Source organism: Meleagris gallopavo, chromosome 2, assembly GCF_000146605.3.
Source record: "Meleagris gallopavo isolate NT-WF06-2002-E0010 breed Aviagen turkey brand Nicholas breeding stock chromosome 2, Turkey_5.1, whole genome shotgun sequence".
NCBI classification, from domain to species: Eukaryota; Metazoa; Chordata; class Aves; order Galliformes; family Phasianidae; genus Meleagris; species Meleagris gallopavo.
This window is the reverse complement of record NC_015012.2, coordinates 88,375,736-88,403,433: the sequence shown is the minus strand read 5'-3', so window position 1 is coordinate 88,403,433 and position 27,698 is coordinate 88,375,736. Positions and strand designations below refer to the sequence as shown.

The window sequence follows — 27,698 nt, the reverse complement described above, 5'->3', positions numbered from 1 at the left end:
TATTCAACAAAAGAAGTCTTTAGAATAAATCAAGGCCTATTTATCCAAGTGCTAAAGGAACACAACCATTGCCTTTAATAACATTCAAAAACCAAGCAATTTTCAAAAATTTAAAGACAAGATTGGATAACAAACTACACCTTCAGATTTAGCTTACATAATCAGAAAACAGTTATTACAACCTTCAAATACACGTTAGAGACATAATGCAGACTTGTACAGGATGTCTTGAGATCCAAAGTTGACCCATTCATCACAAATGTGTGTAGGAATCTGAACAAAAACAAATTGCCAAGTAAAACTAGGCTTACCTGAAAGTGCAAAATTATGGTCCATATCAACCCCAAAGTCAACTTGGGATTTCCATCTGTTATGTCATCATTCCTAATGTTAACCAGTTTCACCTGTCACGTGGGAAGAAAACACACACAGAATTGAAATAAATATGCCAAAAAATACATAGTGCACTACAGAAGCGTGACTATAAATGAAGCGTTACCCACTTCCTGATCCTAATACATTATTTTCCCAAAAGCTGGAAGGAATAAAATTCTAGCTGCCTGTAGTCTGCCAGGAATCGCCCTCTCCCACCCACACTGACTTGAGGAGATTCCTCAGCTGTCACTGCAATGACAAATCTGCTCCCTGTGCCAAATACCCTTCATCTCAGCCTGTGTCAAAGGAGGAAAGTATGATAGATAGGGAGAGGATAACAAGAACACGCCGATCTATAACTACAGTGTATCAGACTCAAGGCAATGCTTAAATTCAGGAAGCTACCACTGGCTTTCTCCACACTCTCCTGTATCAAAGATAAAGCGACAGGAGAATTGGCCTGTTTAAATACAACAAGCTGGTTTGATAAGAGCAAAAATTTGCTATCAAATTCAAACAAATGACATCATAATGACCAAGATTATTATCACCTCTGCTGTTTTATTCATTCAGAATGTGGTGAACATGAAAAAAGTATGGTTGAAACAAAGTCTGATGTTTTTTCCACTCCAATAAATTCACCTTTAGAGTACACATAGAAATTCTACTTTGTTATAATTTATGCTTCCATTTTTTTCTGTCTTATCTATCCAATTAGCCTAGCAATTAATAATTATTCAGATAAAATATATTTTATGCTTATGCTAGTAAAGTTACATGCATATGCTTTTCTACATATACCCTGTTATCAACACAAAACAGTCACAGGCATTCCATTCTTGCTCTGCAGATATCATCTTACCTATTAGGAAAAAACAAACAAACAAACAAACAAACAAACAAACAAAACACCACAAAAAACTCCACTATTCTCTCTGGAAGAAAAAAAAAGTATATTTCTCTGTTCAAAAAAGAAATGGAAGACAATCAAATGTTTTCCTCCCACTGCATTATGAAAGCTATTTGTATCTGGCAAAGCTTGACATGATAGTCAAATATGCTTGCTTTTTTTTTTTCCTTCCTTTTTTTTTTATTGTTTCACCCAGGTCAAACTCTTGTATATAGGATCTCTCTACCTTGACTAACAATAAAGTATTGCATCTGAAAGTTATACAGCCATCTTGAGCAACTTACCTCCTAAACAGAGAGAAATAACAAGAGTACCATGCCTCCTTAACTCTACCTTTCCTTCTTGAGTTGAACCCCAGGTCTCTGAAAAAGTCCCTTTGCGCTCAAAACTTTTCCTAATCCTCACTCCAGGCTAGGATGCCCTACAAGAGGGAGGTAGGGCTGCAACTTCCATACAAGAACACCATCACCACACAAATATTTTGTAAGGTAGCGTATAGCCACATTCATGAAGGTGCAAGGCTGAAGAAAGCACAAAAATTCTCAGATTGCAATTGACACCTGCATGATGGAGAGCCGCTGCTCCCAAGGTCATCTGCAATTTGTAAACATGAAGATGATCTGACTCTACATGCCCTGTTGCTGTAAGGTCTGTCATGCAGAAATAAGGCATGGTGCAGCACAAATCCAGAGGCCTTCCTGCCTGAAAATGCCATTGTAATTGTCATTTCAAGTAGCCACTCATGTTTACTTAGCGGCAAGAACTCTAAATTTCTAGGAGAAAGTTAAAAGTGGAAATAAACTCATTCCACAACAGTGGAAAACCACCCAGAAGTGCAGTTTTTAAGTGTTTGACTTAAAGGTGAAATTAAACCTGAACCTTCCACAGCCCAGATGAATTCTGACACTCTAAGGCACAAATTTGGGTTTTGCCAGGAGCAAGGCTTGAGAAGATTTTCCTAAAACAAATATAATGAAAACAAGTAATCCCCATACAATTACAATTTCCTTAAATCTCTATTTTTCACTAAAAATAGTTTTGTGGCAAAAAAACAGCATAACAGCTGGTGTTCGGACAGCTTGGAAGATTTTTAAATCTGCTATAAGTAGTTCCCGAGGATCTTCCCCATAATTTTCTCCTCTTTAACATTCTATGCCACATGAATCGTGTTGCTGTTACTGCTCAGAAAAGGTTGGTGTAAGGTTACATCTGCCAAAACCCTCTTCATCATGTCAAGCACGAGCTGAATCTGTACACCAGCAGATGTTATACAAGATGTACAAAAGACAAAGCAGGTACTTTTTTTTTAATTATTTATTAGCTCCTGGTTATGCAATTTTTGTTAACATTTCTTATTAAAAATTTCACCGTACCTGGCGCTTTTTCAAATAGTCAAGTGCAATTTGGACGTTCTGGAGTCTGTGAAAACGCATCCGACCTTTTTCTCGGGGCTAAAATTGGAAAACAACAATTGTGAGATTTCCTTGTCAGACAAAAGAACAGTCTGATTTTTAAAATACCATGTAAAATATTCTAAGCTCCACACTTTTTACAAAGCCAATACTCAATGCCTTTGGTGGAAAAGTGTGCTTTAACAGTTTTTATATTTTTTGAAGAGTAAGTATATTTTTTTAATACAATTGGTGGAAAGAGAAATCAGTGTCCCAAACTGCAACTTTGATCCATGCTGGCAGATGGCTGTTTCACTGCAAAGTACTACTTAGTCTGAGAGGGCTAAAAAAGGCCCTGCATGATCCTAGCTACAGAAATCAGATTGCAATATATTATTACAAAAGATTTACAGTCTATTAAGCAAAGAAAAATAGAAGTAATGTCATGGGCTTTTATGTAGTTCTGGTAAACTCTCTGACAGAAAGCTTACCTCTGTACACAATGTTATGACTTTAACGCTGTTTATTTATTTATGATTTGACTGCATTATCATTATAACAGCAATACATCTTTATTTTAAAACATCTAATAGCGATAATATTTTCCTCCAAAAATATACAATACAAAATATACAGCCCTAGAGTGCAAATTTAATTCTCGACTTGAGCTAAACACTATAAAGCATGGAAAAAAAAGCTAGTGACTTTCCTCAAATCAAAATCATCCAAGCAAGAATCTGTGAAATGAGCAGTGTGTTAATGGAAGCACGGCAGAACTGCATGCAGTTAGTGTAAAATCACCAAGAAGAAGAATCACACAGAAAAAGAATACTTTACTTAGCTGTCAGAGATCAACAATGGGTTAAATTTTTATCATTATCACAATGTCCAAATCCTTTATGTTCTTCTTCCTTATTTCAGATTTTTCACAAACTTTCACGCAATAAACTGAAGCATACTATAACTGCTAGGGCTCAGCCATGAATATGAGTTATTTCCTCTGACACCATGAAATACAAACATATGCCAAAGCCTTTCTCGGTCCACATTTTTTTTCCCCTGTGGAGTATCAGATGCTTTCCAAAGCAAAACATGGGAAAATGGAGTTGAATAAGAAGCATAAATTGAAACACAAAGAACTTGAATTTCCATTATAGAACCTTCGCTTTAGCTCCTTCTTTTTCACGCTGAGAGCTCAGGATCAATCCCTGCAGCCCTCGCTACTGAAAAACTTCAATGGATGGAACGAAGGATTGCAGATCTGGAACTTCATTTTCCAAAACAAAGAGAGTGAAATAAATCAAAACTATCACAAAATAAAGGTAGAGGATCTCAGAGGGGAAATATTTTATTTTCAGTGTATAGCTAAAATGCAGCATTTTGAGTAATGTTATGCTTCCAGGAAAAAGCAGACATATTCAACTGAAATCACAACTGTAGCACAACACACATGGAGCCAAGAACTTAATTGGGCCCTATGACAACAAGCTGCTTTAGCAAACACTAATAATGCAGGTTCTACAAAAGCATGGAGCAGCTTCTTTGGCTAGCAAGCACTCAGCATTTTACGTTTTGTTGGTAGATATTTCCCTTCTGGATGGTTAAAGTACAGCAAAAGGATAATTCAGCATCAGTTGCCAGAAAGATAAACAATCCACACGTTTGGTAGCCAAAGCACCACACAGAGTTGCCATGTAACCTCCACTTTGACCATCTGCTTTGAAAAAATAACTAATACATTTGATACTTTCTGAGAAATAGATCTGCACTTCTAAATTACCTTATGTCAAAATATTATCTAATATTAATGCCAAATACACTGTGGGTGAGGTAAACAAGTGCTTCTAATTTAGTAAAATTAATTTTTTGCAAATTATTTACCAAGGAAAGCCTTCAAGTCTTTGTCTGAATTACTTTCATATTGGAAATACTGATTGTAAGTAAAAAAATATTGGTTTAACAGAATTATTAATTACCTAATTGAAAAAAAAAAAAAACAAAAAACAACCAGATAAAAATAAAGGATTGTCTTGTGACGTATTGATAACGTCCACTACACATTTGCATCCTAGCTTTATACAGTTTAGCAAAAGTAAAATTTTAAATAATCTTAAACCTTTACATCTTAGCTGCTCGTAAAAAAAGGCCAAATAATTTCTCTTTACCATTTCTACTTTATGAGCATAACCTGATTTACCATACGAGTTCTTTGTACTTTCTGTGGAATTACTGCAGGACACCAAACTAAGAATTGACTGACTGTAGGAGATACCACACTTCAAACACTACGTTAGTACAGTTATGGGGGTCGGCACCTACCCCCTTATCCTCATCCTCCACATCCTCATGCTGTTCATACGCGCATGCTTCTGTTGAACTCACCAACCGTAAGGTCTTCAAAAAATCTCGCTCTCTTGGCTAATGAATGTAACAGACAGGAGACAGGACAGCAAAGACACAAGACAGAGCACAAATGAAAAGAAGAGCATGAAAAGAAGAACATAATGAAGAGAACAAATACCAAGCAAAGAAAGTAATGCTCACAAAGAAAGGAAATGACATCTGAAGAGTGTGTTAGACAATTGCAGGGACATTTTACCCTTGCTATTTGTAAGTTGCTCCCTTTAATGGGAAGGGATATTAAGCGTCCAATACACGTTAAAAGAAAAATTATAAACAAAAGATAAGAACAGAAATATTAGTGCAATACCCTAAGAAAGGTAGTCTCACTGATCGCAAGAAATGAAGAAAAAGAGAGCACTCCCCCACAGAATTCATGGTGGAATATCTTACCAATAGAAAAATAACTTGTGTCTTTGGTATCAAGTCACGCATTTATTGAAAATACCAGATATCTCCAGCAGTCAACATCCAAAGAGTTCACAGAGTAAATGTATATATAACAAACTGAAACCACTGCATTCTGATTTAAAAGCTTACCAGGGTGTCTCCAGAAAGGACTTCTAAAAGTGAGATCAAGTTATGTCCATCTCTTAGGTCTTCATAGAGGTCATTCACATGTTTTCGAACCTGCACAAATAAATGCAAAAGTAAAATTTAAGATTTCATTTTATACCATACAAGTCAGTCATATTAACACAGTTATCTTGTAAGAGTCATGTCCACATATACCTGAATATGAAAGGAAAACAGTATGAAGTTACATGCAATGAATGCATAAAACAACCAAAACCCAGTATCTGACAGTTTAAACAATACCAGACAGCCACGTATTTTGAAATAAATCATGATCACTTACAGATGGTGCTAGCTAGACTCAGTAACTGTGAGAAAAATACACAGAGCAAAATCTTGCCTTGACATGTGTATTACCTTCAGTACGCAAGTTCACTGTTGTCAAACCAAAAGTCAACAAACATTTCTGGTCTTAAGCATAATACTAATCAAGCCATATACACTAGCCACGTCCGTTAATTAACAATGTTTCCAGGTATCTAAGTACCAGCAGCTCACACATCCACCTCATAGATCATTTCAAAGAAATAAGATGTTTGGTTGATCTGCAGAAGTCAAGAGCCCTCTCCATCAGTTCCAGAGGTCAACTGATAATACTGATGGCACTGCAGCTGGATCCTCAGCTCCAGTGCTCCTTGCAGACAGGCAGCCCTTGCCATCCAACCTCATTTGACAAAAACTGGTTGAGAAGGACTGGTTTGCCTCCCAGGATCTCCTGGCAGATCCTGGGAAGCTAACCATGGGCAACAGAAGTGATGAAAAGAGAAACAACTGAAAACTTTAATTTTTCCAATGGGCATAACAAAGCCAAAGACATCTCTCATAGGCCAACTTCTTGTTTCTTAGTGTTAGCTTAGCTAGCTCAAATGTAACCTTCTCTGGAACTTCTAACAATTTCAGTCAACTGCTGATTGAAAGAAAACAAAGGATCCAATTTCTCAGAATCAGAGATATTTGACACTGTCATCCAGAGCAGAGGTTGAGGGCTTTTTGGCTGCAATTTCATGTTGATTCCCTGAGACTCCCATTAAGGCACCTGATTAGAAACTTCGTAAGTTTCCAGATGATAAAACATGACATCAGAATTTTTTTCTAAAGTTATCACCTCTGTAAGAAACAAGCTGTACTTCCAATACAAGAGACAATCCCCCTGACTGTCAACATTTCTCTGTGTATGATGAGGGAAGCAGGAATCGGTCCAGATCTTTGGCCTTACGCAATATCTCTGTTTATCTGAGTTGCAGGCAGATTTCTAGATCCATCCTGTTGGATAAATCACTGTCTTAATACTGGTGATTAGATCAATAAATGTTTTTAATTCAGGTTTTCTTACTCCAACTTCTAAACATGAAATTATCCTGAAACCTGTTTTTGCAAAGACCATCATCTTAACTGGGAATAACATGAGAGCATATTCACGTTTGTGTTGAAGACTAGCCAGAACAAGTCATGTAGAAGACCGTTCCATAAGGAATTAAAATTGATAATATTTTCCAAAACATTTATACAGACTTTGCGTAAGCAACCAAGTTACATACATAACGTCACTCAAGTAGACATAGATGGTTTTACACACTCACGCACATATAAAAAATAATTTAATTTTAATCCCAACTGTGATTAAAAATCCAGCATGCAATTAATTTAAAAAACTGCCAAGGGAAAAATTCTTTGGGAAGATTGAGGTGTTGTTAAGCTAAACCAAGAAACAGATGTTCCCCTAGTATATGTGTGGTGGAAACAAATGGAAGCCTCAAAGATATCATTAAAACCCCTGATACCAGATATGATTACACTAAATGCTGAAACAATGAAAAGCTCCAGGGTCTTTACTTTCTAACCCACGGTGTCTCTATTTGTTTTTTTTCCTTTTTTTTCTAGAAGACATATTCCAAACTGAGTGCTAAACACTTTCCCACAAAAACAGGCAAGTTTTCAACAATAAAACCTTCCGAGAGGGTCCCCCCTCCCCTCTGCTCTTCCAGCCAGGATGTCACCCTCCAACTCCCTTCGAAGAGAATGCCAAGTCAGAGCAGAGCCAGAGCGAAGGCTGCCAGCTAGAGTTAAGGACATCGAGTTAAGGATAGAGGAAAGCAATATACTTATAAAGGACATCTCACCAACACTGCTGAAGAACTACCTACACAGTACACAAGATTGCACTTGATTTTCAACACAAAATGCATGACAGTGGCAAGGAACAGAATCGTAAGATAAAGAAGTCCTACAGATTCTAGTCTGTACACTTTTATTTTCTCTTTAGATGAAAGCTAAATTTGTGCCTTTAAGATTATTTATCCTCTGGTCTGTCTTTCACTAAGTATATTTGTTTACCTTCTGTTTGTCCCTTATACTCTAAAGGTTTCCAAAGTAATTCAGAAAAAAACATCTTTCCCAATTTATCTTTTCTAGAAATCACAGCTGTTCAGAGATGAATCTGTAATATTTTTGAGGAAAATAGCATGAAGCTCACACAACAAGCAATACACCTTAGACTTCTTTCTTAGTTCTGTCACTGACTGACAATTATTGAGAGGATTAATTATTTAAGGATATACTACTGTGGCAAGCTAGCACAGGGCAAGACAGTAAAAAATTTGCTCCAATATTGTGAGCAGCAGATGTGCACCTAAAAAGGATGTTTTTGGGCAACAATGGCAAGCACAATCATCCAAAGCAGCAGGTCACATCTAAAAGGAGCATTTTGTGCTTCTCAAGAGATTCAAACCATCACTTGAAGAAATGCTCGCTAAAAAGCTCTCAGTCTGGCAGGTTTGCCTCTCAACACACATAATGAATTTTTAGAAGTTTAAATGCAGAAAAGCACAAGTATTGCTGTTTCTCAGATGTTTTCCTGACACATTTGAACTCCTTCAGAAAGTGCCATATCACAGGCATTCAGGTGACAGTTCCTGGATGCACTTGTGGGATCTGCTGAGCCGCTGCAATTCATTAAGACTTTTTGTGGCTCTTCAATAAAGCAGCAGAATTGTCAGCCATACTCTCTGCAAGGTACATGCAAAGTAGGTTATACGCTGCCTCAGGCAACTTTGCACAACATATCCACGTGAGTGTGATAACTTGGGCATGAGAAGAGATTTCTTAAGGAGGATGTGGAAGGTATTTAGTGGCTATGGGGCATCTGACAAACAAGCAAAATCATCAGTCAAAGGAAATAGGGAGGATTTAAGGGACTGTTTCAGAAATGATTCATTTTCTGATCTTCATCATCTGGCATGTGTACTACAACGTTTGTGGCAAGTAAAGCTCCATCCTTGATGTAAGCCTGAGATATTTTTGTATCATACATTCCTAGTGAGCTTAAATTCTGAATTGGGGAACTCGCACTGACACTAATAAAAACAACTTTTAAAATTTTAGCAGTGAAAGAGCTGCAATCCTGCCCTTAGATCCCAATATGTCAGGCACTCTGTAAATGAAGATCATGAAGATGGCTGCTGCCTCCAAAAGCCAGAAAATTAATACTTCACATAACTCACATAGCTCTGTCATACTATTCTACTGACACATCTGGCTGACCTCGCAATCAAGTTGCTATCAGTTACAACCTCATGTACAATTCCCCTTCTGGAGTTAAAAGCCCTGGACTACAGGGCTTCTTCCGTAGGCTGGTGTCACAACAAACCTGACACCACTGTCTTCAGTCTGCCTGGTTCTCATTTACAGGAAATAAAACCGTCATTCAACTACATGGACACACACCTAAAACCATTTAATGCGCTGAGGATATCTCACTTGGCCTCCAAATTCTCCTCCAGATGATGAAGGTTTGCTGAAGCTCTTCCTGTCAGTCTGACATGGAACTGTCCTGAATAGCCTAATACATTTCAACAGCCCAAAATATCTACACTTTGAGAACAGAACGTGCACAGTAACCTCTGGTTTTGTCATGGGTCATGGCTGTCTTCCATATGAATCACACACACTACAGGCTGTGACTATAGGTTTCACAACAGTTAAGTCAGCCAAAACCTCTCTCAATGATTACTTCAATGAAGCCACAGTCAGGGAGGGAGCCTGGCCACAACTCTTAAAAAAAAAAAAAAAAAGTATAGTGATATTGACTTTTTTTTCTTGATATTTTTATTATGCTGATATTAGACAAAATCTATACCTTCACAAAATGGAACTATAGGTTGCTTATGTTTATGGCTAAAATGGGAAAGTCTGTCCCTGCTTCTTCCACAAGCAAAAATTGCTTGGTCTTGAAAAGCAAGGAGAGAACATATGCTGCTAAAATTCTGTGAAAACAGAAGAACGTCTCTCCTCTTCTGCTTTGGAAGAAAATCTGGCAGGATAATACTGTTGTGGCCCTTTCTGCATATACAGTGGATGCATACCTGGCACATGTGCAAAGAAACCTCACAGACATTGGTGTTATGCCACAGCATGCTCCCGTCTAGCACCTAAAATGCAAGGGATCACTTTCTCAGTTGAAATAGTGCAGAAAGGCAAGGAAATAACATGTTCAGAGAGGCAAGAGAGGCCAGGGTGAGCATTCAATCAGATAAGGCAGGAACAACCACCAGCTACTCCCAAACACCAGGGGCAGCCAGGAACTCCCTCAAGGAAATGGCGCAACTGCAGTGACCCTGGCAAGCTGCAGGCCTTGGAGCCAGGACAGGCTGGTGTGCTCACACAGTTGAAAACTGACCCATTTTCACAGGCTGAAGAAAGCAGACTACTGTTATCATGTATGTTCCTTAAAATAATGGGATTTCTCTTTGTCATAGTTAGGCTGAAGTGATCATAAAAAGAATAGGCCAAAATAGACCTTCTCCTATCGTTTTTGGAACAGGCAAAACTAGAATAAAATCTGATTCACATTTATTTCGAGAAAAAACTGCAGTTCAGCTGACAAGCCTGTGAGCAAGGCATCCGCAGGCATCACCAGGAATTAGAGTATTACAGCTCCAACAGAGGCTTTTCAGAGTACGTAGCCTGGGAAAGCCTTTTCAAGTAGTACATTGTTCACTTTGAGAAGTGAAGTTAATTAAATGCACAGTTCAGATCCAAAGCATTACCAGCTCCTCCAAGGGAAAATAGGAGCAGACTCAGAACTGTAGCGGGTGTGTTAGGAAAAAAAAGGTCAGGCTTTAATTACTGCTGAGGTCACTGATAAGTCCCAATGACAACTGGCACAGGGCCACAGCTGGTTAAACAATAAACTCAAGTTTTAAGAATCTGACTCGATGCCCACAGAAAGATCATTTCAGACCCCCATTCTCTTCACTATGTTTTGGATCATGTGATGGGCTTCAGCTTTTCAGCTACAGTAAAACACTTTTTCTGAGGTAACAGACACAGACAGCCAAAAACTGCTGTAATTTCACCATTCCACAGAAAATACCATCAGCACTCAGACTACTAAAAACCTACCACACTCCATGCCTGAGATCCTGAAATCCTGGCGAGTTTCCCTAATTTTTCAGATTCTTAAAAATGTCTTTATGCTTGTTTCTAGAAGCCAAATTGTATGAGAAACACTGGATGTGAGAAATGAGGAAAGAGGTCTCTGTAAGTTCTAAAAATGAGCATCTTTCAGCTCTCCCACCTTTGAATATAAAGGAAGCACATAGGCAGTTCAACCTGCAGAATGACAAATAAACCTAAGACATCAACAAAGAACAAAAATCTCTGATATAGAGAATTTTCTTTATTTTTGGACAAAAAATAAATGCTTGGCATGCCAGTACACAAAGCATGATTTATGTCAGTCTTCCTAAAATTCTCTGAACAGGCTACAACAACATCTTTGCTTAAATGCAGTGTGTAAGGTCAGATTTGTCAAAAATCCCTCACATGCCAAGCAAGGCAGCTTCCTCAAATGCCTTCAATACTAGTTATTTTGCTCTACAGACTTCTTAGATTGTCAAAGATAAAATACATGAGTGTTGCTCAATACACCACAAGGCCCCCAGCACCCTGGGTAATTTAGACCAGCTCAGCAATGACAGGAGTTACAGTCCAGGGCCAACCCAAGGGTATGTCTAAAGATCAGGCAGACTGATATGTGATATGTGCAGACTGATATTCTCAGCCTCTCAAGGTTCTTTAATCTCCTTATTTTTAACTAAAACTTTATCTGAATGAAATTTTGGAGAAACAACAAACTCCTATATAATACATACTACATTGTATGTACAATTGTATGTACAATTGACGTTGTGGTCATTGTTTTCTACTGAGCCCTATAATAAGCTGCATTCACTCTACTGAAACTAAGCAAACACAAATTATGCATAATTTACTCACTGGGTAGCACTGCAACTGTGACCTTCTGGCACTTGGCTGCAGATGGTGCTGTTCCTCCATCTCTGCCTGAATGCACTGCAGTGCTGGGTGTGCATGGCCAGGCAGATGCTAGCAGCAGGCAGCCAGGGTCAGCGAGGTGGCACAAAGGGAAAACATGTGCTCCATCTCCCCTGTGTGCCTGCAAAGTCTGATCAATCCAATTCTAGGTTCAGTAGTCAGAAATTCGCTCTCATTTGTTTCTTTTGCTCACTGGTTTGATGGTGTATGGCACTGAAAACATCCCTTGTAGTTACACTGAAAATAAATTCGTCTTTATTTCACACTCAGCAGTAATTTTCTAGCTGTTTGATTTTTGCTTTGGATATTAATTTTACTGAATAGTAGGCTCAGTGAATGGTATTCCATAAAGCACTTCACAATTTCAAGTATTTTTCCTAAGTTACCTTTCAACAAGTCTCCTATACAAAGCAAGCTCAGCACCCCGGATCTTTCTTTATAGCAGATGTTTTCTAACAGAAGATTCATCCTTGGCTGCATCCTTGGACTGATCTTCACTTATTCATCTGGTCAATGCTCTGCACACTAGCATTAATACTTCATGATCTAAATTCAGTGTTGCACCCCTCTGAAACCCTGTCCTTGTCTCTGAACTTGGATCAAGTCATTATTTTTTGTTTACATTAACCATCGCATCCCTTCCAGAAAACTACATCGCCTGACTAACCCATTGCTTTTGCCTACCCTGTGTCTTGCTCATTGCTTCATATGTCCCTGGATAACTCTTAATAAAGAAACACCACCAAATAAATAAATAAATAAAATTGAAAAAATCACTTGTATGGCTTTAAGGTAAATGTACTGTTGCTAATATTTAAAAAGAAACAAAAGAAAAGAAAAACCAACCAAGAATTCAGAGCACGGCTAAACCTTGCCTTTACACTTCTCATGTTCCTGTATTTGGTTTCATGACACGCATTCCAGTATTCCTCTAATCCCCAAATCAACAAGTATGCAAGCAGGTGCATAATCTTATGGATGTAGCAAATACTAGGACACAGACATGCACATCCACGAGTCCTTTTCTGGTTTCAGTAGTTGTGAGATATCTCAAGCATAATTATTGTACATAAAATGTTTAACTGAAATCCCTAAGCGTCAAGAATCCTTCTGTCCACCAATTGATGAGAAATAAATCTCATCTTCATTCCAGTGCACACATCTCAAATCTTTCTGAAATAACGGACTACTTCAACTAATATGGGTTTGCCAGTATCAGAGCAAAGGTCTAGATAGTAAGAAAATCTGCATAGATCCCATTCCCCTTATCATCTTTATCATACCACTATCTCTGTTCTTAACACTTTCACAGTCTTGGTCAGCTGCTTGTAACTGCGTATTGGGATCAATAAATATATCTGAGTGGAGCCCATCTAGTATAGAAACACAAGGTCAGTAAAAATAGGTACCTACTGCTAACAAAAACAGACATCTACTCTATTATTGCCACAATTTGAAGTCTAAAAATATCACTTACAGAGCTTTAGAACCTACTTAGCACATATTACCAGCTTTAGTACCTATTTCACCTAAGTAATCTTTGTTCTACAAGCAGCTCGCAGAGAGCATGAAGGACAGATGCCACACATGACATGTCAGGTCAAGTACCACAAATGCTCCCAGCTCACTGACAACTCTTGTGCCAATTATGACTAATTTACTGGATGTCCATCCCTCCTCCCTTTTGCACCTCAGTAGCCTTTTATGATTTTTCATAGGATGAATCATAGAATAGCTAAAGGTTGAAAGGGACCATAAAGATCATCCAGTTCCAACCCCCTGTTGTGCACAGGGCTGCCCCCTCCCAGCTCAGGCTGCCCACAGCTCATCCAACCTGGTCTTGAATGTCTCCAGGGATGGAGCATCCGAAGGGCTTCTCTGAACAGCCTGTGCCTGTGCCAGAGAAGCTCATCTAATCTCAAAAATTCAAATGAAGGAAATTCTACAACATGATGTGTACACCTTAGTATTTTACTATGTTTACTGTCTTTTAGGAGGGTATTTTGCCTTGCTAGTCTTAAAACTAAATAGGCTGATTCTTTTGTTGCTCCCTCCTTAAAGTCTAACCTTGGAAAAAACTTGTTCACACCCTTCTCTATTTAACCACCTTTTTACATACTGAGAACATGTTATCTCATCTCTGTTCAGTCTCCTCTGATTCAGACTAAGCAAATTAGATTAATCATAACCTGTCCATGATTTTCCAAGAAAGCTTCTTACTTCTTGTTGCTTTAATACGGATGTCTGCAAATCATTTCTCATCATAAAGATCTACATCTGGAGCAGCCAGACAAAGTTTCACAACCACATGCCCACAACCACAAGAGAGCCACCTGTGCCTATGAGACTGCAGAACTGTGAACCGTCTCCTTGTCTCCTAAGCACTGTGTTGGCCCACAGAGAGGACGAGGGGTAAATCTGAAGCTCAAGGAGCTTCCTAGGTACAAGTATTATCAGCCCCACTGGGAAGCTGTACCCTGTGAGAACCACGGCAGTGTGAGAACCACACATCCTATGTGACACAAGGCCTGAGCCAGAGAAAGATACAGCCACAGCACTACAAAACCTGGAATATTACTACAGGGACAAAGTGACAGAGCTGGAGTCCTCATTTGAAGATGCAGAGCAGAGAGGGTACTCAGTGCTTGCTGACTGTTGTGGCCTCCTAGAGCCAGGCGATGCTGTGGAAGCACCAAATGGCAGCAGGGGCAGCAGCCACACTGATGGCCCTGGCTCTTCCTCATGCCATTTTTAGCTGCAGTTGCAGTTGTCACCGATGATGATATCCGAGTAAACTATATCCGTGAACCTCTCATTCAAACTTCTGATAGTAATCTGCTAATGAGACTACATGTGCAAGCACATAAAAGCTTCAGATACACCAAGTCCCTTTATCTGCTTGCTTTCAAGGATCAGTCGTGCAGCCACAGGTCAGATAACTGATAGTTCAGTAATTTGTTCCACCGTCATCCTAGGGAGTGAATTACTCTGTAAGGTCTGTAGTTCCCCATTTTTCTCTTCTGCCTGAGAGAGAAGCATTGTGCTTGCTATAGTTCGGACTCCTAGGAGCCCCCAGTGCTTTCTGAATTCTTACATAAAATGACAAAATGTTATAACTGACAACCTAACTGTTGAGTGAATAAAGCTGTGCAACAAGAAAGCACATAACTCATCTAAATATCCTTTTAACTTACCTGAATTTTACTCTCATATTGTTAAAACATGTTTCATCAAGTCAGTATTCTGTACTCTAAAGAAGTCAGAGTGCTTCAGTCTTCTCCACACCATTCAATAACATCTCATTTTCTTCCTAGATAATGCATCTGTATTTCTTTCTTCTTCATATTCTGATATAATTATAGAACCTCGCTCGCTCCTGTAAACTTTTATGTCATTCTTTCACTGTAAGTCAGTTTAGACCTTTGCTTGTCTGACTTCATTCTATCATGCTCTACTAGTTCTTTCATACAAATCTTTAGTCCTGTTACCCTTATTTCCACTTTTTCTATGGCTCCTTTTTATTTAACACATCTATTTGTGCTGCCTGTCTGCAGCCTGCCTTTGTGTCTTCAACACAAGAGTGTTCAATGACTGCCAGACCTCTTGCATTCCTCTCACTTCTAGTTTACCTCCCCAGGAGACCCTACCTACTGGTTTCCCAAGTTTGCTGTGTTCTGCTGCTTAGAAGTTCATTATTGGCTTTTTCCCCTCTCACTTCTCCTTTTTCTTTGAAAGGTGAGCCTGAGATTTTCCAATTGCTTTCTGCTAAGTTCTCTTCTGCTTTTAGATTCTGAAGCAGTCCCTCCCCATCTTCAAGACCCAACCAACCAGTAGTTTTGCTAGCAACTTTCTTAACCTGATAAAACAAGTGTTACTTCCAGCACAGTGACAGGCTGACGGTCTTTCTGCATGGCAGTCATCTCCCAACAGATATGTCCACACTAGGAGTAGCCACACAAACTCCTGCAGCAGGCCTGCAAAGAACATACAGTATACCCTGACCTGGTCTGCATCTGCTGAAGTAACAGCTGAGCTGTGTCAGAGAAACAGTTATTTCTTGCAAAGGCCACAAAGGGAATGCAGAATCCAACAACTGCTTTTTCTGTCAGCTATAAGGATGAATGATTATCACAAAATATTGTGGGCTTCCAATGCTACTTAGTGACCAAAACAACTCTTTCTGTCCTTCTAGTTCCAATTCAACCCCTTGGATGGACAGCAGCCACGACCACCACCATTTTATCTTTGCTCAGAGATGCTCCACTATGTTCTTTTACACAGTGCAACCTGTTCTTTCCATCCTTCATCCTTCCAGTTTGCTCTCTCCTTTCTAGCTTGTACCCCAGGCCAAAAAAAAAAAAAAGCCTGATCAGGGATGAATTGTTTGAAGTAGTGAAACATAATGGCAACATCAGGTATTAAACCCAAACAACAACTCCAGCTTTCGCAGCTTAAAACTATAGGAACACACCAGTTCAGACCTAAGGTGATGTGCTCCGTAAGTGCCTAATGCAAGTAAGGATACAAGGTTGGCAGACTCAACACTATTCTGATTAAATTTCAGATACTGCATTTCAGTAGATAAATAAGGACTTAAAAAATTACATTACTACCTTTACATTTCCCTGTTCAAAACACCATAAATACCCGTAACAGACAGTACATGCTACAGGAAAAGCATCTTTACTAAGATGTGTTCTTACGTCCCTATGCAGTCACACACCTCACTCTCTCAAGCATACAAAATATTGCTGTAGAACAAAATATTTTTCAATGTTTATGACTGAATATTTGCAGTTGCTTACTGTCTGGAGTCCACGTATTGGGACAAGCACTACTCCCACTGGAGCCAATGGTACAGTTACACTTGGTCCCATGGGTGCAAGATCAAGCCAAAGTATTTCTAAACTGATATATAAATGATTATTAAATGCAGAAACATCAAAGTATACAGATGAAATATAATTCCATGCATAATTTAACAATTAATTAAAATCCAACACTTAATTGCAAATGGTAGAATTTTATCTCTTGTGATCTCTAAGGAATAAAATCTGTGCCAGCTGAGATCTAATTGGAAACAACAAAGCCACAAAAAGAGAATGAATTACTCTATTAATGTATTAGTCTATTATTGGAAATATATTGTTTTTTGTGGTGTTATTTCACTATAGAGTAATCTCACAGTAGACTTAATTCTCCTTACATTTATAACCTACATAAAACAAACAAACAAAAAAAAATTATAAAAAAGATTATAAAAACACACACTCATTTGGTTCAAAAGTTCTGCATGCCATAAAAATATCAATGCACTTAAGCTATATTTCATGCATATTTAATGCACTATTTTCAATTATTCTCTTTCCTGCTCCCAATTAGATATGAAGTCTGCATGCATTAAAGAGGATCAAATAAACTTGAATCTGTGGCACAGTTTTTATTGACTTGGTTTTATTTAATTATTTGCATGCAGATAGATTTTGTGACGTGGTTTATCATCAGCCTCTAAAACTTTAATTTTCTCCTCTTAATCAGGTTTCCCTTCTGACATTGTCACTACTTTTCCTTACCATCTCCTGATTACCTTTCTCCCTCATCTAAACTCCTAATAAACACCAAAGCTCTGAAGTTGCTTGGTGATCTGCTTTGCGAACTGCTTTTACATTCTAAGCAGATCAGAGATGCTGTGTCATTCACTTCTGAGTGGAAGATTTCTGAAAAATTTGTACACAAAATGTAACACAAATTATTATGATTGTACATATTTTCTAGGGCTAATAATGAAATCCAATATTCCTTTACAACATGACCTGCTGACTTTTTTTTTCCGAAAGAAATTTTTATAATATTTTTTGTGAAGGAATGAATTGAAAGGGAGAAAATACTTCTTACTTAGGCAAGATGTTTTACGTGTCTTGAACTGTAACAGCCATAATTTTCAGGAGGAAAAAGTGAAATATACATCTGTATACTCAGACATCAACAGGTTCTGCTGAACAGTTAGAAATGAAACAGGGGAGAAAACCCAGCCATACCCAATGACTAAAGCAGTGAGCGCAGCAAGCTGCACAGTGTGCGTGGAGTAGGGTTCTCCAGGGTTTGTTCTAGCACAGTTTATAGCAGCTGTCAGAATTAACTGGGAGGAAGACACAGAATATTCATTTGCATGTGCTTGCACAACAAGCAATCTGCTTACTATTTTTATTAACACAGAAAAAGAAAACCACATGCTTGCTTTTTCAAAGTGTGTTTCAAAACTGAAAGGTGTTGAGGAGGCTTTCTTTTACATACAGTACCCTGATTAGACTAACACCAGGTGTTTCATCCCTTAAAATAAATATAAACGTAGAGCTAAAATGTTTTCTTTTCTAGAAGAGAAGACGGGGAATGTTAAGTAACTGATCAACTGCATGGCTAAAAAGAAGATATTATAGAGTAGTTTTGACAATAATCACTAGTGTCAGTGAAGTGCCAGCTGTCTGCAAGGGAATGACTGCACTATATCAGAACAGCTCCTCTGCCATTAGATATATACCTGGACATTTCATGAAGCTACCCATGCAAGATGCCATTAGCAAACCACAGGTTGTCTGAATTATTCATTTAGTCTTTGCACTATGAAAAACACTTATTTCTATAACACTATCAATGTACCACGGCAATGCAGTTCAAAATTTTGAACGTGGACCTTGAAAACAGAAATTTTAAAAGCATTTTGTCCAGCTAGTTTAAAAGCTTTCTTGCTCATAAGACCTTTAGCAGTGATTTGGGAGCAACCAATCCCTGTGCAGAGATGCTACCCATTGCTCCCATCACCAGCATGCTCCTCTCAAGGCCCCACCCAGCTGAAGGCCCAAGATGGAAGGATAGCCTCCCTAGCAGTGCAGCTGCTCATCAACCCCAGGGCCCACACTGCCGCTGGAAGGTTGAGTATGAGGTTCTCTACAATCTCTTCCATCAGAAGGAAAAAATCCTTAGGGGAAAAATATGTAGGTGCTTATTATGTATTATGTATTTCTGTTGTCTGTTAGAGCCTTGATCTAGCTAGTCTCTGGTTACCATCCCTTACACTGTGTTTTCAGCACATAATAATTGGTGATAAATAAATTTCAAATACTTCAAAATATCCTGTTTAATCTGTGGCTTTGGGCAGCCTGGTGTGGTGGTTGGTGATCCTGCACATAGCAGGGGGGTTGAAACTAGACGATCATTGTGGTCCTTTTCAACCCAGGCCATTCTATGATTCTATGATTTCTATGATTCTATCCAGACTAAGCCGTAGTACTGCAAAAATATTTTTGACTGGTTTGAAAAAGGGATTGAATGAGAAAGAAAGATTTGTCTGCTTTTACATTTTTACATTTCAGGGTCTGGGATTCAAAGGAATTTAAAGAAGAATTCTCAGGCTTTACTGGAAATTGCATTTCACTTCAGGTTCTTTAACAATGCTACCCCAGAAAGAAAACCTTTCTTTTCCCAAAGGAAAGCTCATTTTGTTAGGTCAGGTGCTACTTACTGCTACAGAAAGTCCTAAGATCACCACCCCACTGCCACTCTATCCTGGAATATGAATTTCTTTCTGGAAGCTCCTACCACACAGCAGGCAAGACTGATATCTCACCTCTCCAGTTTGTATGTCAACAAGAAGTAAAAGGCAGCATATAAACCAGAGCCCAGCCATCAGACGTTAAACAGTAGCCTAAATGAGTGCAATGCTCTTACCATCCCTAGAAAAATCATTATAAATTCTAAAAAAAAAGATCAGCATTAAAAAAGCTTCATTGCCAGTCCGTTTGATCTTGAACTGAGAAATACAAAAATGATTGAATTTGGTAAATAACATATTATGTACCTGTCTGTAAAAATAGGCATCTCACGACTGCTTACAGGAAATATTTCTACAATGACTATGGCTTTAGTTTAGCAAAGTACACAAACACATGCTTAACTAGTCAGCTGAACTGACAAGGGATTAATCTCATTCACTGAAGTTTAGTATGCTTCTGCGTGCTTTGAAACCAACTCAAAATGGGCAGCAGAGGGCAGGAGGGTAAATGTTTCTCAGCCATGTTTTTTGTGGTTACTCAGCAAGTCCCTTAAATTTAGAAGATTACTAGGAGACAGCAGGCTTCCATGCTATCCCCTACCAAACAATGGCAACCCATAAAAGCATCATGATATTGACCTAGAAAAAACTCTTTTGACTATACTACTGTTAAGGAATAAAAGTCCAGTACTTTCCCCAGGACATTAGGTTGCAAGAGAACACAAGATGTATTAAAACAGGCCAGAAAAGAACTCAACAAGCAAGGAAAAAGTAAAAAGAGACAAGAGAGGGAAAGAAAAAAATGAAGAAAAAAACCAACAAACAGAAGAGAGGAAAAGAACTGGGGGGGGGGAGAAAGGAAAGAACATACACAAGAAGGAAAAATATTAAAAGAAACATGTAATCTCTTCCCATCCCAATAAGAATGGTGCACATTCTGCTGCTCTCCATAGTCTGCCATAATTTCTGTATTCACTTCTTGCTGAACCACAGCAGAATGACAGATAAGACAGTTTACATCTTTTTTCAGGCTGTAAATGGGAAGCATTTCCAGAACACAATTTATCTTTCTCTAAGGCAGATATTTAAGATATCTAGAAGGATCTGTCCTCTCTGCTAACTATAAAAAAATTCTAGACATCTAGCTTGTATAAATCTAGTGAGATGCATGAAATAAGCTGATTCTTACCTTTTCATTTTCTCCTCTTCAACAAGCTACTGGCAACCAGTGAGCATGTATGACTTGCATGTATTTGTATTAAATCCAAGGTAATAAAGCTGAAAACTATGACTGAAATTCAACTTAATGCATAGAACAAGACCACTCTAGTGACTCTGTTAGAAATACACTTTTTTATAGCACTACTTTTGCTGTATTTCCATTATGTGGATCTTATTTCCATTATGCATCTTAACAAAAAGCATCTGAGGGATTAATTTAACTTCCATGCAAGTCACAGTTCTAGAAATATCACTGTAAGAACAGAAAATTGACAGTGTATAACCAACTGCTTTCAAACTGAGTATCTCCAAAAGATAAACTTGAGCTGATATAAATTGTATTTGTGTAGGTTTAGAATTCAAATAAAGAACTGTTTAGTGAGCTATAGAAGATGAAAAATCACTGCCAGTAATAGATAAATATTTCTCTCTACAATCATTTGCAGCAAGAACTATCCTACAACGAAGGCCTGAGGACACTGACCTTGGCATGCAAGTCAAAAGGATTTAGTGTGAACTCTTCACTGCGATTTCCTTACACGTTTATATCCTAAATCCTTTCTAAGCTACTCCTAAGAGGTGGCAACGATGACTCTGCATGTTTTAAAACTGTGTACTGTACACTTACAGTACATGTACAACACTGCTCTTCTGTAGAAACAGGCATTGTTTTAAACCTGTATCAAATTATTTTAAATGTTTCAGGCAGGATTTTCCATTTTTGGCAGAAATTAAGCCTGCATCTTTAAAATGCATCTTTAGAATAGAAGAAGATCAGTAGCCCCTAGAAACACAGTAACAATTATCTTCAATTATAAAGAGAAATGCACGATGGTTAATCTGGAGATTGCATTTTGCTGCCAGAGTACTGGCAAACTTCCTGTGTGATTTTTTTTCCTTTAAATCTAATTTCTCTGAAGTCATGGACAATGGATAAATTTCTTACATTGTAAATCTGAAGTAAAATCCAGAGTACTCTCAGAAGAGAACAGAGCAAGTCTACAGCCTCTTTCTCCTTTCTCATTAGCAAGCAGAGGACTGCTGCAAGAGCACACGACCTCTTGGGTATACCAAGACCAGGGTGAGATGTCTAAAATAGGGCGCTGGGAGCGGCTGTTTCTACACAGCATGATTCCTTTGGGTCTAGAGAACTCACAGAGGAAACATATCTGCACTGTTTAGTATGGTTCTGTAGCTACAGACACCCTTGTCACAGAAAGGCTGTGCAGAGCTCCTAATGTCAGGACTGCTTCTGATGGCTCAGTCATGGTGGGGAGGACTGAAACATCATTCCAGAAGACAGGTCTCTCTCTCACTAAGAAAAATAGGGATCAACCTTACATCTGGGCCATGCTAGCTCCATAAGTCATGCTGCTTCCAAGAAATACCCTGGTTTCAAATGTTTAAAAGATGCAAAACTAGAATGCTGCATCCTCTGAAGATCCAAGGAGATTAAAAATAAGTTTATTTTAAGTATCCCTGAATAAATCCTGTAATGCTACTACATCCAATATTTCTCAAATACATACAAGCACAGCTACAAGAAGAGATAATTAAGTCACTCTCTAAAAATGTTATTTTTCTCTAAATATGAACACAAGCAAATTCTTCCAACAGTATCTGAACATTGTACTCATTAATTAAATCTCAACTCTGACAGCTTATAGATACTATTTTTATTTAATGTGACTTCTACATGAATTCAACCTCTGAAAAGAAATCAAAGTCAGTTATGTTCAGTAATTACGCAATCTGTTTCTCCAGAGAAATGTCTGGGCTAGACAGTTGATGCTGAAACAGCAGATTAAATTTAGAACTGAAGGGCCATGCAGCAAAGGTGAACTCACAGCCTTTGGTTCTCTGTTGACTATGATCTGTACATATTGTTTAAATGATGCGCTCTGTCCCTGCGGCCAAGTTCAGTGCTATTCAAAAGAAAAGTGACTTTCATCCCTAGAAAGTCTCCGTTTCTAACACATGCGAATATCACTAGATACAGGTATCCTTTGCAATGTCACTTCCCTGTCCTCAACACTGTACTTAATTTTATTTTTATTTTTTTAATTTGTCCTATCAATGTTACTACAGACAAGGCTGTCTAATGCTAGGAAAAAAAAAAGAAAAAATCAAGCTTTGCAGAATGAAAGAGTAACCCTTATACTTTGTCTTATTTTAATTTCAAGTGCAAGTATTCAAACACCCTAGATTATCAGACAGCAGTATTTTTGCACCTTCATGGCTGCTCAAAGATATGTCCATAAACTCTGTGATTTAAGATCTTCTTAGCTTGACTACCTTACTACCACACAATGAAACTGCATTCTAAAATCAAACAGTTAGTATAATACACGATCACTGCTGTAATATTCAGTCATCAAGACATCACAGAAAAATCAACTGACCTTCATGAGATGTTGATTTATCCATTTTGTGAAGGTCTTCTTTTGTACTTTATCCCGTTCATCTGGAGGTAAAAAGGAAAAAAGAAAAAGGTTTTCAACAGCTCTACAAATTATGCAGATTTTATTTAAGGACGGCTTTAAGAAATTAACATCTTAATAATGTTTTAAAACAATATAGCCTGTAGAAGCTCTGAATTATCTAATTAAAATAATAGCATAGAAATGTTTTGCAGTACATTGCAGTATGTCACGCAAAGGTTTCTTCAGCAGAGGATCTAAGTAAGGTCTTCCAAGGCTATAGCACCACTGTTAGAATAGGAGCACTGCTAATGGAAATGTAACTTCCTAGGAAAAGGTGACTGTGCACAAAATGTATTTTAAAGATCAAAGCAAACTTTTAAGAAGCATAAATACTACTGCTAACCTCTGAAATCTGATAAATCATTATTTACTAATAGGAATTCCCTTCCTTTATGAAAACCAGCTTTTTGGCAACTGTTTTTTTTACTGGAATATCACACCTCTTCTAATGCACTTCAGACATAGAAAGCACCCTCTTTCTTTTCAACCTCCATGGTATATGCAGGGGTGTTGATTAACACACCGATGAGACCCAGCTACTGCTACACAGGCCACTGCTAGTAGCTACTGCTCCTTGGTAGGTAGGGCAGCACCAACAGCTGCTCGCCAGACACTGAGTGGAAATATCAAAAGCAATAGGGTAAGAAAGCATCCTGTTATGGGTGGGATGTACATACATGTATTCTTCAGAGCCATGCTAAAGAAACAGCAATGCCACCCCAGCTGAAGCATCCAGTTCTACATCCACAGAGCTATGCATGGTCACTGGGTGGTACAAATGCCCCACAGCCCCCAGGAGCCGGAGCTGCAGGGCAGGACCCAGACCATCTGCATAAGCCTATAATAGCCAGATCCCTTAAGAGCTTGTACAACAGAACTGCAGCTGCTTCATTGACTTGTGCTATTTGTAGTATGGCTGAGAAGCAGCTCAGGTAGCAGAACAAGACCCTTTCTTCAGCTACAGCAATCACTGGAGGATTGAGTCACGTCCTACATTTTACACTAAAGCCACTTTTGGCAGACTGGTCAAAGGTAACAGAAGGAAGAAATAAAATAAACAAATGGAAAAAAAAGTCATGGGAGGTCCACACCCATGGACATTTGAGTCACAGTGTAATACTGAGGTGTTTCAAAATGGCCTGAAATCACACAAGATTGCACCCCAGGCCACACGGAGCCCTGTATACTTTCCCTCGCACCTGTGAGAAATGAGTATTCAGGAACAAAAGCAAAAACAAGACAAGCAAAAGCTTGCAAAGCCTTTGTGTAGTTCTCCAGTATGTGACTCACATACATTTTTTCCATTAGAGATTATTTGGAGGAGGGTTGGGGGGGGAGAAGGAAGAGGTTGATCATTTTAAAACATCTATAATTTTTGTGTTCACTGTGGCAGTGAGTTCTGCAGTTAGTACATGTACCAGAAACTGCACAGAAGAGGGACAGTTCCCAGAACAACTTTTCCATGTCACTCCAGATCTGTAAGTTTCTGACATATTCTTTTCCCTCTACAGAGAACTTATTCTAGTTGAAGGCTCGAAAAGGGAATGAAGAAACTAACTTTCGAGCAAAGCAAGAATTACTTGAGAGAAAAATCTGATATATTAAAAAAAAAAAATCTGTTTTTGGTGCTCTTATGAAGAAAGGTTGAGGAAGTTCTCTTGTTTAGCTGGGAGAAGAGAACACCTCAGGGAAACCACATTGTGTTCCAATGTGGAACACAATGGTACTTAGAAATATGTTATAAGTAGAGGGGGGCTGAATTTAAGCAGGCAAGCAGATAGAGATAAGACAAGGGAGAGAGGCTTTAAACTAAAAGAGGGGAAATTTAGGTCAGATATTAAAGGAAATTCTTTACTCAGAGGGTGGTGAGGCCCTGGCACAGGTAGCCTGGAGAGACTGTGGATGCTCCGCTCCTGGGGGTGTTCAAAGCCAGGTTGGAAGGGCCCTGGGCAGCCTGATCTGGTGGGTGGCAATCCTGCCAACAGCAGGCAGTTGGAATAGGATAATCTTTAAGGTTCCTTTCAGCGTAAGCCATTCTATCTATACATTTTCCTATAGCTTTCATCCAGCAAGGCAGCATTTCCAACAAGAGTAATTCATCCAAGTAAGGTTAGAAGCCCTAGCTTGGTTAATGAAACAGCAATCTCAATCAATCTTAGTTAATGAACAAAATCTCAGAAACGAAAGAAAACAATATGTAACTTTACTTATAACTGTTCCATTGTGGGTAGCTATTTTAAAAGGAACACAATTTTTCCAAATTGCAGAATTTAATAAGCCAGCCCACAAGTGTATAATGTGTCTTCTTCGCTAAGGTAACCTCAGCTAGTTTTGACTAACTACTACCACAGTTTACATTCTGTTACTGGGACAACAGTGGAAAAAAATCCCTTTCCACGTAACTTGTTAGAACATGTAGTGACAATTAATTTCAGCCCTACTTCTAACGAAAAGTAAGTAAAAAATGATGCTTTTTCCCCATATTCCTTATATATCCATACATTACACTTTTCTGCACTCATAGAAAAAAACTGTACAGCTCTAACGAACGAAGGTGTAAAAAGGAAGAAAAATAAAAGTGCCATGTTGAAAAAAAGCACTAGAATAAAAGAGCACTTGTGATTTTTAATCAGAAAACAAACTCTTTCAGTTAAGAAAATGCACATTAGGATGAAAGTACGGTATAACATTATTTTATGCAGCTGACCTCTGAGCAGAGCGCACCGAAGCCAAAACACCAAATGAAGTAACTAGCAGATAGGCAGCCTACTGCCAAAGTAATTCAAAACTAAGAAACGAAACCCCTTCAAAGGCTCTGGTGAAAAGTTTTTCCCCAGAGTGCTCTAATGCCCTTTCATTACAAAGCAAACCTGCTGCTGGAAGCTACAAAGTTCACTGCAAAGCTCACTACTGACCCACGCAGCACATCAGCTCCACCAGCTCCCCACTCCATCGCTTTTCATCCTTAGTGAATGACTGCATTCTTCACTTCAAAACTTCAGAGTTCCCTTGCAGGGAGAGGTAAGCCGAGCAACGACTCAGGTTTCTAGCTGACAGAAAGTAGTAACTCCCCTTTAAAAAAAAAAAAAACCTACAAGCAAACAACCTATCTGCTGTTACAGCAAGGAAAAGCTGTGAACACTATGGATTTAACTCACTGTAAGCAGTAAATTCAGCACGCGTGTTTGTTTGTTCTGAACTTTAAGTGTTTTAATGCATCTCTGAGTACAAATGATGAGTTTTTCCAACCAGAAAGTCTGTTTTCTTGCCTGTGTCAACTAAGTGGCAAAGTAAGGACGTCATTGTGAAACACGTAGAGGAAGTGCTGCCTCAGGCAAAGCTGAATGTAGGTGAGTTGGCTGTTGAAAGAAAGGACATACACCGTACTTCTGAGTGGTCACTAGCTAAGTAATCAACTTGAGTGTCTCTGCTGTAGCTGTTACTGCAGATGTGTCAGAACAACGTCCACAACAAATATCAGCCATACCAAACTAAAAGACTTTTTTTTTTCCCCCACACTTTGGAAAGTACCCCAATAAAATGCCTGATGTCTTAATAGACTGATGCCCTACTTTATGAATCTACACTACAGCAGAGTTCCAGATTAGAACATTTGTAGGTAAAAGGTGGTTGCAGCATCTATGGTATCTCACTGCATGTTCTTGGACAACACCCTTAGAAATAACAGGTTAACTGTTAGGTTGCCATCTGTGGAGCCAGGAATTGATGATCCTCATAGGTCCCTTTCCACTCTAGATGTTCTACCACTATGACCAAGTAAATTTAGGGACCAGATGCTTCCAACACTGATGTTTCCTTCCACAAATCCTTCTTGATTACATGGCAGACAGTTTTCTTACCAGAATTACACCAAAGTCAACACTAGGCAGTGATGCCTAACACAATGCCTTCCTGGAGAGAAGCAGCCAAGCATTCCTCTGAGGTTAACTCAACATTCAGTGTCCTGTTTTCCAGATGCACTGCAAATATCTGTACTTCTCTCTTCATTCTAATGGTGAAAATACCAAAGTTGGGAGTTTTTAGTGACAAGATTTGGAAAAAAAAATTCTTCTGCACTGCACTCCTAAGTTAAGCTTGTTTCTCTATTGATATTTTGTTTGCTAACATGAGTGGCCAGATAGGCAACAAGTTTTTCTACATTCGTACATGTACTTTCAAAAGCCCTAATGCAAGTTATTGTTTACTTGTGCATTAACACACCAATTTTTCTGCACAAATTTCTTCCGTTTACCATACTTGTTTATATTTAAACTCAAAAAAATATTTTGAAAGAACATTATTAATGTTGCAAAATAAAAAAAAATAAAAAAAAAACAACCCACTCAAGAGTGGAGTTAAAATTGGAATTAAGATTGGCTGAGAAACATTAAAAAAACCCTCTTAGGAATATGCACCATAATATTTAATTAAACGACCACTTTCACTAGGCTGCTGTCTAG

The 27,698-nt window shown here is 38.5% G+C and overlaps 1 protein-coding gene across 1 annotated transcript; it reads right to left on the bottom strand.

Moving 5' to 3' along the window:
* On the bottom strand, positions 1–26,220 carry LOC104909965 (plectin-like). The gene is made up of 6 exons (XM_031552250.1): positions 26,154–26,220; positions 23,158–23,219; positions 5,617–5,706; positions 5,059–5,094; positions 2,659–2,736; positions 1–404 (listed from the first exon to the last, which is right to left on the bottom strand). The coding sequence occupies exons 1-6, from the start codon at positions 26,218–26,220 to the stop codon at positions 162–164; spliced, it is 576 nt and encodes a 191-aa protein (XP_031408110.1). The 3' UTR covers positions 1–161.
* Positions 26,221–27,698: the final 1,478 nt, after the last annotated feature.